The sequence below is a fragment of the Leptonotus elevatus genome, chromosome 1, assembly GCF_054856555.1.
Source record: "Leptonotus elevatus isolate MCC_2025b chromosome 1, RoL_Lele_1.0, whole genome shotgun sequence".
Taxonomy (NCBI): domain Eukaryota; kingdom Metazoa; phylum Chordata; class Actinopteri; order Syngnathiformes; family Syngnathidae; genus Leptonotus; species Leptonotus elevatus.
In genome coordinates, this window is record NC_141239.1 from 6,031,200 (window position 1) to 6,043,342 (window position 12,143).

The 12,143-nt window shown below is 38.8% G+C and overlaps 1 protein-coding gene across 2 annotated transcripts in view; it reads left to right on the forward strand.

The window, feature by feature from the left end:
• Window positions 1–3,831: 3,831 nt before the first annotated feature.
• The window catches only part of ephb1 (EPH receptor B1), a 238,604-nt gene continuing 230,292 nt past the window's right edge, over window positions 3,832–12,143 (forward strand). For both annotated transcript variants that reach the window (XM_086072304.1, XM_086072312.1), the window contains exon 1: window positions 3,832–4,167. In XM_086072304.1, the coding sequence (XP_085928430.1) occupies window positions 4,107–4,167 (61 nt within the window). In that variant the 5' untranslated portion in view covers window positions 3,832–4,106. The remainder of the gene's footprint in view (window positions 4,168–12,143) is intronic.

Here is a 12,143-nt window from a genome sequence, read left to right on the forward strand (position 1 = left end):
CAGACATGTATTAGTTGCACTTCCACTGGGTCTTATACGGCTCTCTAGGCAAAGTAAAACATTGTTGTTGCAGATTTGAAATAATATGCAGGACAAACCATAGAGTTGAATTTTGTGAAAAAACATTTACAAAATGAGTTCTTGCACATAATGTTGGTTTCTCGCTCGGCAAATTTGTGAATGGTCATTTTTATGCACACTGGGGGGGATTCCCAGTTTGTGGTTATTTTATTGTTTACTTCAAACTCATTGTTGTTGGGTTAGGATAGCGGATCTTTTATACATGCCTTGGAAAATGAATTATGAAAAATTCAATGTATTTTGCACATTTTCACACATTTTGTCTATATTTTAACCAGCATTTTTGTCATGCATATTTATATAAAATATAAATATAAAATATATTTTTAAAAAAACATACCAATTAATAAAACTATTAACACAATATTAATCTGAATACCGTGTTTAGACTAGTGGGGGTGCATAGAACTTATTATTGTAAATTATTATTATTATTTTTTTTACTTGACTTCCACTTTTATGGTACATCACAATACAGCATGCGTTGTGCGACATTTCATACTTTCTGTCCGAATCTGACAGCAAACAGCTAAACGCCACACTGAAGGTCAGGGCGCGCTGCTCATGCAGAAGAAGAGGATGACTGCCCGCATAAGGTCAAGAGCGCAATAAATGTGAGGTCAGTTCACACCATGCCGAGGGCGGGTGAACCCAAACACAACATCTAATCACACTCGAGTCGCTAAATTCCCATTTTTAATAAGTTTCCCTGTCATTTTGTTTGGAATCTGTCCCAGAAGAAATTAAAACGGAGGTGGGAGGTTGTGCTTGCGCGCACGATTGCTCCTGAGCTCAAGCGGACCACGTGCGGCTTTGAGTGGGGGAGACAAACGTACAGTACAACACGAGGGTTCGGGAACGGAAGCCAGGCTATTGTTCTTATCTTCCGCATACTCTTCCTTCCTCTTCGCCCCCACAGGGGTGTGGACAGCAAACAGGAACAGATTGCTGTGTGCTGCTCCTGTTGGTGATGACACGGGGATGTCATGATGACTACTGCTTTCGGACAAAATAAGGCCAGATGGCTATTATGGGGCAATGTCAAAAAACTGCACAAAAAAGGGCCAAGCTGTGATCTGTCATGTTGCACAGTGAAAAATATCATCACTATACACCAGTGGTGGGAAGTCATAAAGTGCACTCTAGAAACTGTTGGGTCAAAAAATAACCCAAAATGGGTCAAGAATGGACCGACCCAACATAATTGGGTCATATGAATAACACACCAAACACTTTGTGGATTATTAGTTTAACTATAAATTGCAAAGCAATTTTGGGGAGATTCATTTGTGGGTTATTTATTTATCCCCAACCTTTTGTGTTAAATAAATAACCCAAAATTATTCGACCCAACTTTTTGAGCTATTTAACCCAAAATGTTGGGTCAAATAAAATTTAAAGCCCACAAAGCCACCCGGTTTTTGGGGTTGTTTGTGGGTTATTCATTTCACCCAACTTTTTGGATTAATTGAATAACCCAATTGAATTGGGCCCAAAAATTATCCCAACCAACTTTTGGAGCTATTTAACTGAAAAAGTTAAACAACCCAATTTCAGGGGGTGTTTGTGGGTTATTCATCTGACCCAACCTTTTGTGTTAAATAAATAACCCAAAATGATTCGACCCAACTTTTTTAGCTATTAAACCCCAAAAATTGGGTCAAATAAAATTAATAGCGACCCAGTTTTTGGGGTTGTTTGTGGGTTATTCATTTTCACCCAACTATTTGGGTTAATTGAATAACCCACTTGAATTTGGCCCAAAATTATCCCAACCAACTATTTTTTATTTATTTTTAGCTATTTAACCGAAAAAAAGTTCAATTAAAAAATGAATAACCCCCCCAAAAATACAATAACTAGGGGGGGTTGTGGGTAATTTATTTGAGCAAACTTTTTGGGTTAATTAAATAACCAAAAAAGTTGTGTGAATCCCTTTTTGACCCAATTTGGGTTATTTTTGACCAAACTGTTTTTAGCGTGTGCACTTAATAGGGATGTCCAATAACACTTCTTTCAGACTTTTAATATAAAATAAAAAATTTAACACAATGACAATAAAATTGTGAACAGACCTTTCTTTCTGACTTGCTGACGTGCCAAACTGCCATAGTATAGCGCCATCTTTTGCTGAGGAAAACTTACTCAATGTCAGATTCCTTTTGGCCTTAAGTAACATTAGCTGGTATCGGCAGCCTCTATGAGTACCCAATACCTTAGAATAGTAATTTTTTTCTTATATGTAAGCACAATGTCAAATTGTGGATAATGTTACTCTTAATAAAGTACATATAGTTATACTTAAAAAAAAATGAAATCTACATTATACTGTCTGGAGAAATAAGTAATTTTTAAAGTGGTACTTGATCTAAAAGTTTGAGATCCACTTTTGTAACAAAAAGAAAAAGAAAAAGGTATGTTCTGTATATTTGTGTTCTCAGCTATGTGACAGCAAATGCCACCCTCCCGCGGTACCCTGGTCCTCTGTGCCCCTGCAACGGGGAAAAAAAGTCAATTATATAAATAGACCATCTGTAGAGTTGTGCATGCATACAAGCAAAGCGCCAAAAAGGAGTGAAGGGGTGGATATAATGTGCAGTGGCTGTTTAATATTATTTGGAGGAGCGGTTTAATTTACCAAAGCTATTAAGGAGCATAGTGGGAACAATTGACATTTATGCAGTGGCCGACTTCATTATGGGAAATGTCTATAACAAGGTGGAAATGGAGGGTGAACAAATTATACAGTCATTGTGGAATGAAAATAGATACGACACAAAAACTGTCATACTTCTTCCATCCACTCCATCATCGGTTACAAGCTTCAACAGAATTAATAACAATAATCTCATACAGTCAAGGGGTTCTGGGTTCAAGTTTTGGCTCAGGTCCTCCTATGTGGGGTTTGCATGTTCTGCCAGTTTTTGTGTGGGTCCTTCCAGGTTTTGAAAAGTGACAATTTTGGAGGTACACGCTTTTGGCCCGACACCGTCGATTATGGATATATATATAGGATTTGATGTTTGCGTCAACTTTTTGTAATATGCTTTGGGAGGGCTCTGGTGGCTCGCTAAATAACATCTTTGATATGTAAATTTGACCTCTACATAATGTATATGAAAGTATAATGAAGCATTACGTGTTCATTTACATTCAAATTGGAGTAGTCTCCCTTTTAGTTGTATTTAAGTTAACTCCACTTTATTTATGTAGCACAATAACAACAGGCCCAGCTGTAACAAAGCTCTGTATCATTATTATTATCATTATTATTATCATTATTATTATTATTATTAATAATAATAATAATAATAATCGACGTATTAATTTTAATTATTGTAATAATAATAATCCATCCATTTTCATAATAATAATAAAAATAATAATTAAAAAAAATCCATTTAAAATACACTAAGCAACAGTTTTATTCCCTCCTTTTGTCTATTATAAATGTCTTGTCCATTATAGCGGTACTTGTAGACTCAAGTATTTTTTTCAGGTGGTAAAAAAATGAGAAGCATTTATAAAGTGGACATTAGAGACAAATACTCACAAGTAGTAGATGTAATAGCAAAACAAATCCAGCTGGGGGTGCCACTTCCTTTCAGTTCAACGGAGACGGCTTCGAGCGGGTCGAAGAAGTTTTCTGTTTTGACAGCGTGCGGCTGGGCGTAGCCCTACTCCTGATTGGTCAGCGAGTTCCTCTCTCCGCTGCTGATTGGCTACAGAGCCTCCCGCTGCCTTCACAGCACGCAATGTCGGCTCTCCCCCTCGCCGCCCCGCGTGTCCCTTGCTTCCACTTTCCCCTCACTCGCAGCCGGCTTGCCTGCTCCACCTGAAACACTTTCCACGCAGCGAGCGCCCTTGTGACACACTTTTTGTTTACTACGCCTTGAAATGTGACTCCCGACACGATCTGCTGGAGTACCCGCTTGCCGAGAAGTGAAGGAGTCCTTGAACGCGCAACCCTGCGGGCGTGTTGGCAATTTGGGTGGACAAGCTGTGGAGCGCCCCAACATTCTGCCATGAGAGTGGATTTGTTTGCGCTCGTTGGCGTGATGGTCATCACTTGTTCAGCAATGGAAGGTAAAACAAACAAACAAACAAACAACACACAAACAAAACATTTGCATAATTCAGTTCTATGTTGGAAGACTTCTATTTGAGACTTTGGGAATGTTTTTGTGCACTTTGACGCAAGGATGCTGGAGTGTCATACAAGTGGATCAACCACAGGCTTGTGATTTGAGCGTTTGCAACGTTGCTCTAATCGTCTTTTAATTAAATGCATTTCTGTTGCTCACGAGTGCCTTCAACCCTGCGTCCACACACTCGGTCTGGACAAGTATTCCTACATTTAATGTAAGAGTGTAAATAAATGCTGTTATTGTTGCTATTTTGTTGAAACACTGAAGGCACCGCCATTTATCATTGCTAAAAATCTTTCAAATCGATAGTCCAAAAGCATTTATATGTAGCTAATGCAGAGCTGGTGGGCCCTTTTCCTTTCATTTGAAAAAAATATGACAAATGTTTATTGATCGAGGAGCACACACACCTGTCTCGCAATTCTGAGGGTCAGGGTTTGAATCTTGTGGGCATGTTGTCAGCAATTCATGTTAGGTTCATGGAAGACTGAAAATAGTTCATATGTGTGAGTGTGATTTGTGGATAGTTTGTCTAGTATGTGCCCTGTGATTGGTTGGCTGGAATAGGATGCAACATATAAGATGAAAAAACCCCTGTAAAAACCCAAATATTGCCAATATAAGGCCATGTAAACACACAAAAAAAAAAGAATATGCTCTTTACCCGAATAAGACCTCTGGGTTATCCCTTTTCTAACCCAAATTCTTGGTTATAACGAGGCATTGGTTTGGCTTTTGCACATGCTCACTGGACAAGGAATCCTGGTACACAAAGTACTTTTACGCGAGGCCGTCTCTCGCGCATGGGGAGAGATTTTTTTTCAAAATGATTCACACAAACGAGCCGTGATTTTCATGTTTTTCAGATTCATAAACGTATCCGCGATGTTCACGTTTGTTAACGACTTTATCCTGATTTACCATTTGTAGAAGTTCAGTTCTACTTGTGAGCTGGCAAATGTGTGTTTGTGGATCGGCGGGCACGTGCGTGAATTTTTGAGACAAACATTACACTGTTTCAAGATATTCACAAAACACACACACAGGACCTCAGATATTCGCATTTGTCTAATTGCCCCTTCCTCCTCCGTCCACAAGGAGGCAGTGTTGCTATCTCCATCGAGCATGAACCAGTCGTGTTACCTTTCTTGGAAATTGAAAAATGCAGCCTGATCCTCTATTATGTGTTTATTTAACACAAGCCGGGAAACAAAATATGACCTTAATTTGTTTCCCTTGAGCTTACGCTGCCTTGACAAGATGTTCTTCTTCTACTGATACATTTTCTTCTTCTACGCTGCAAAAGCAGCAGCGGCCAAAGAGATAACAATAGAAGAAGAGTGTCTTTTGGGTAAAGGCAAAACAAGCATGCTACAGTATTGTGAATATATTATTCATTAACTCATTCACTGCCATAAATTTGTTTAAAAAAAAGATTATTAAAAATTAGGGGCAAGAGGTGATATATATTTTTTTATTGTAATCAATCACATGACTTCACTAGTTAATTCATGATTAATCACACATTTTATATCGGTTCTAAATGTACAATAACAAATTATAGGTTTTCATACTCCTGTTAACAAAAGTGTTTAAAAAAAAAAGGTTAAACTAATAGAAATAGTTAAAATGAATGTTTGACGTTTATAGCCGTCAATGGCAGTGAATGAATAAAAAAAAGATAAAAAATTCGGGGCATCAGGCGATTAAAGTTTTTAATCGTAATGAATTCCATGACTTCACTAGTTAACTCGCCATTAATCACAAATTTCATATCTGTTCTAAATGTACAATAAAAAAATTCTAGGTTTTCATACTCTTGTTAACAAAAGTGTTTAAAAAACGTTAAACTAATAGAAATAGTTAAAATGATTTTTTGCCGTTTATAGCCGTCAATGGCAGTGAATGAGTAAAAAAAAAAAAAGTTTGTATAACGTTTTCTTTTTTTTTTAGGCCGGTTCAAATGCTTTCAAAAGGCGGTGAAAAGCCCACGGGCCATTCGTTCGCCCCCGCTGCTCTCTATCATAACAATCAGTCCATCCATGTGTCCCCTCCGCCCTGTTTTATTTCTCACAACACACACGCGGTTATCTGCGCAGGAAGCAGTAGCGTCGCCATAAGAAGCTAATGTATCCTCTCGTCAATATGTTTTTCATTTCCGCCGCGGGACCCGAAGGGACACACCGCCATGGTCAGACATCCGCAGTATCTCCTCTCATTTTATCGTTCACTTGCTCTTTCGTTTTGAAGTTAAAATAACTCATAATGTAGCAGGATAAAATGATGACCCGGTCCCAACGGTGTGATTCTTTCCACTGTGGCCTCTGTGTGTACTGCATGTGCTCGTGTGCAAAAAAAGGGCTTGGGTGTTGTTGCCTGTTTGAAAAGATGGTGAGGTTGGGAAACAGATGGGGAGGGATGCTGCTCCTGGGGTTACCCCGGTAACAAGGATGAATGCGATTTCCTTGTTTGGGTCACTAATTGAAACGAGCTTGTCCCACAGGCGGGTTCAAATCTGATCTGAACTCCAGCGTGTTGCTCTTTTCATCTTTTTTTTTAATGTGTGTGCGTGGTTGTGTGTTTGTGTGTAAGTGCGTTGCATTGAGAAGTCAAATTATCGCTAGCGCTCTTATCACCTTTCACATGCTAATTTGAGGGTGAGATCAAGTCTTTGGTTGTGACGCCTTTGCAGACAAATGCACCGATGGTACCCAAAGTCGATGTTGCAACGTAGCGGCCTATCGTATAGTTAAGAACACTACAAATATTTTCTTTAAATTTAGAATGAGTCTGTGTTTCAAATGAGTTTGGCAAAAAGCTCATTGCTAGCTTATGACGTTAACTAGCCAACGGCTGAGTTGCACTGTTTACTTGCTTTGCTTATGGAGTAGCTGGTAGCAAGGCAAGCTAACTTTATTTTCTGTATATATCACATTTCATACACAAGCTAACACAACCAAAAGCTCAACATCTAAAAGCGTTGACAAACAGTACAAACTGAATACATTCACAAAGGTAGCTTATTAAAATTATATAAAAACAAACAAACATACATTGAATTAATTTAAGCCCATTTACAACCAAATGATTTTTAAAGACATTTCAAATCAAAGGAAATAATTACTAAATTACTAATGCCAAAAACTACTTGAGGAATGAGAAAAATCTTTTAGTTTTAACCTGGGTTTAAAAGCATTTACAACTTCACTTCCATTGGCAACTGATTCCACTTTGTGTGCAGCATAACAGCTAAAGGCCACTTCGCCATGTTTGTTTTGAAGCCTGGGTTCTATTGTATTTGGGAATTTGCTCTGAGAAAATCTGAATACAAAGACATCATTTATTTTTTATTTTTTACTAGCTCTAGCTGTGACCCACCCAAAATGGGTCCATGACCCACTTTTTAGTCCCGGCCTACCAATTTAGAACCCCTGCTCTAAATTCAATGGTCTCTTCATTCTTCCCTCATTTCTTTCAGAGACAATTCAATATCCTTTACTCTTTTTGACAGTTAGAGTATGTAATTAGCCTACATTGATCTGAAATTAACCTTAAACGGACTCATTTCTAAAATTCTCTTTGACAATTACAGTTAACGAGGCATCCGTATAAGAACGAGGACGTGGAGTCCATTAGCAGCATTTCTTCTTCATTCGTCCGACTTCTTGGTGCACCTTCCTCATGTGACAGGCTCCCTCAGTCACCCTGGATTCCCCTTAACCCCCCCTGCGGTATGTGGTAGTGGTACTTGCCAGACACGGTCCTAATTCTCCATTGCTTGTTTCTGTTTGCCCTTAAACCAATTAGGCTTAAATAAACCTGCTCATTTAACAGCCTGGAACCAAAAGGTTGGGGGGGGGGAATGACCGGGGATACGGTACAACGGTAGACTGGGCGTGGAAAGTGAGACAAGCTGGGCGGGGGGGGGGGGGGGGGGGGATTGGGCGGGGGGGGGGTGAGGGGGGGGTTAGTTTTAGACAGGCTGTGTGTGTGTTTGGCAAACAAGCAGAAATTGAGCAAGACTGCATAATTGCGAGAACTCTGTTATCTGACATGGACGGCTAAGCTAAGGTACAGATTTACTCAGATTCGAGATGAGCCACAACCAACCAGTTCCTCGGAATGCTGTGCTATAAATAGTAGTGCCTTTATGGAGGTTTGCGTTGATGTTGCTTAACTTCCCATAACTGATTTCATGTTGGCTCACTTTTTAGACAACAAAATGCTGCTTGGTTGCAGCCAAGATACTTTTAGTCTCACTGGCACCATCTACTGGCGAGTAGGACATCCTTGATGTCAGATTTTTTTTTAAAATATCGTTGGCTTGTACCAGCAGTCTCCATGAGTACCCGATATCTTTTAACTCATTCACTGCCATTGATGACTCTAGATGTCAAAAATTCATGTGAACTATTTCTATTAGTTTAACTTTTTTTTCTCATTTTATTTTTTTATGAAAACCTAGAAAAAAAAATGGCATATATAAAATATGTGATTAATCATGAGTCAATTATTGAAGTCATGCGATTAATTACGATTACACATTTTAATCGTCTGCCGCCCCTCATTTTTAATAATATAATAATTTTTAAATTAGGGGCGTCAGGCGATTACATTCTTTTAATTGTAATTAATCACATGACTTCACTAGTTAACTAACGATTGATTAATCTGTTCTGAATGTACAATCAAAAAAAATTCTAGGTTTTCATATTCTTGCTAGCAAAAGTGGAATTTTTTTTAGACTAATAGAAATGAGTATCACTTTTCACTTCACACCATACAAAGTAAATATTAAAATAAAACACCTTTAATGTGCAGATTATATGAACTACTTATTCACGAATGAATTAATCAATTAGACATGACCTCAGCCGCTAAAGTATGATATTATTGTGCTAACGCAACTAGCGAGTGTTAGCATAAACTTAACGCTTACATAAACATCGCCAAATCAACATCTTTTTCAAATAATAATGCTACAGAAATGGGGATGAACAACAATGCGAAGTTGTACATAACCACGATCATACCAAAGGCATGTGATGTATGTGGAGTGTGCTGTACTATGACATTTCTCTTTCTCTGACGATCCTATACTGTACTAAAAAAAAAAGAAAAAAAAAAGGCAAATTACAGGTTGGTGTGTTGATGTTGGTGCTAACTCACTAGCAGCAAAATATTCCATTTCTCACCGTCTGCATCAAGCGGAAATAGACGAAAGTATAGAACACGTGTAATTAAAGTCCACCACGTGGAACAGAACATTTTGTTGGGTAACCGTGGACACATATTTCTTGACAGCAAAATCTTGTTAACAAGGAACTTTTGAAATGCAATTTGCCAAAGGTGACATGTTTGACATCTCAGAAAAGCTGAAATGTTTTTCCTTTTTCCCCCCACAAGGAATATATTGACTTTGTTATTTTATAAAAAAAAAAATTCCCTCTTAATTTTTGGGGGACATTTCTTGGAGTTTTGCGTATTTACCCATGGATATTTTTTTCTTTCTTTTTTCTTTGTAATATTTCAACTACATTTTGTAAACCTTGTGGTGTTGTTTTCTCCATAATATCACAACTTTGTCATAAAATATAGTTTTTCTAGTAATATTATAATAATATAATATAATATTATGTTTTTCAGGTCAAACGTGCACTTTTATTCTCAGATCAGAAAATGTTTTATTTTCTCTTGTAATATTAAAAAAATAAATAAATAAAATACTGTTCTGTACTTTTTGTTTCCGCGATGCAATTTCCAGGTCGATGATGTCACTTCCTGTATAGTTTTTTGTTTTTGTTTTTGTTTTTACAATGAAATAGAGTTATGTAGTCAAATATTATTCTTAACTATTTATAGAATTGCTAACATGCTTTTAATTTACCTTCATTGTAAACATTTTAGCTTTAGATTTCACTTTAAACAGAAGACTAACTGTGTTCATCCCTGTTGAGCTTAACGGATAAGCGCTCCGGCTGTGTCCTTATTTACAGAGTACAATAAAGTTCAGCATCTCACCGAACTGTTCTTTCTGCTTCAGGCGGTATCACTCAACAGACTCCAGTTGATTTTGCCCACAGGGCGCTACCGCTGAGACCACCTGACGCAGAATTAAAATGTCCTCCCGTTTTTGTACCGCCGTGTGTGTGATGTACAGTTAGTTGCCTGCCTTGTTGGCAGCGGGGCTAAAGCCATTACGGTGAGCAGGGGCGGCAAACGTGGCCTCGTTCCGTGATGGAACCCTTATTTTTGCCCGCATTGAAAAGACCACCAGTGTTTCGGCCCTTCTGCTGCTTGTGTACTTGCGGCGTTTGTAAATGTGATGCTTGTTGTGTAAAAGTACTGCCCTCATTTGCGGGCAGGTGCCGGGGGTTTGAACGAATGGCGTGCTTGCATATTCGTTTCATCACGATATCATTTTTCACATTTTTTTTTTTTATGCAGCTTTGTAACGTGAACTGTAACTCTCCTGGTTTCTGCACCATTCCGAAAGACTACATACACATATATGTCCACGCACGGTACCCCTAGCAGCTCACTTTACCCCAGAGACATCTGAGCCCTCGGAAGGCCAGATGGTGGATGCTAGGTGGGTGGGGGTTGGGGGTTCGGGGGGGGGGTGGGGGGGGGGGGGGGTGCATTTTTTTAATTTACAATCTGTGTATGTTACAGTGCACATTTTCAAGGGGCAGCAGGGAGCACGACAGCAGTATCTGCACATTCTGCAGTACTGTATGTACTCAAGTGCTTTAAAGGTCCAAGAAATACAGTTTGGTTCCTTTAAATAGGCGCTGTCATTTTCTTTTCCTTTTTTTTTTTTTTTTAATCAAAAGTGGTGAAGTGTCCCAAAATGGCAAATATAGTAACATGTGTCTGGATTTGGTACCCAGATTACATGAGCCGGACAGGAACGTCGGCATCAAGGTAGCTTCGGTATATTTCAAAATAAAACAAACTCGTTTTTTTTAGGACGGAAGCAAGCTAACTACATAGCTTGACGTGAGTCAGACATTTAAAAGACAAAAAAAACAAGCCCCTCCCCCCAAAAAAGACAGAATAACACTATTTACACATGTCGTACGGAGACCGCTCCGCAGTCAGTGTGAATTCATCGCTCTCGAGCCGACGACATGTTTATCTCTGTGTTGCCGCGAGTGGGGAGGGGGACGGAAGAAGAGTTTTTTTGCCCTGAGTCCGGTCTCACAGGCCAGGCAGGCTGCAAAGCATGACCTGCGAATGATCAGATTTTTGATCGGGAATAAAAGGCTTTGATCGAATATTCCGATCACGTACTTTGTCATGAATATCGGCCGATCATGATCGGTGGCCGATCAATCGGAGCATCCCTACTTAAAATGCTAATTCATCACCAAAAACATCACCGAAGTGGTGTTTTCCTCCATTCGCAACTCTATGAGAAATTCTAGGTCATTCTGCTCTCCAAGCACCAGCCCCTCCCAACCCGAGAAAACGAGTGGGTTCTCACTCTATGATGTCATCAGGTGCGGACTCACCCCCAACCTTTCCCATGATTCTATTGCTAGTTCCGGTATAAAAACAACACACATTCTACCGATAAGTTGCGGATGCGAATGAGAACGCAAACGCAAATAGGAAGGACTTTAATAGGTAAATTTCCTTTTAATGGGTTTATCGTATGAGTCGCTGTGTGATTAACATAAAAAATAAGGGTGTTGGAAAAAATCGATTCGGCAATATATCGCGATATGACAGCGCGCAATTTTCGAATCGATTCAATATGCGGCCGATTTTTAAACATACATTTTTTAATGGAAATATTCAACAAAACGTCTTACTTAGTAAGGATTCACACATTAAGCATGGAAGAATGTTATATTAATGGAACATTAAGCCTTAATATTTTATTTCAGTGCTGTTCAGACATGAAAC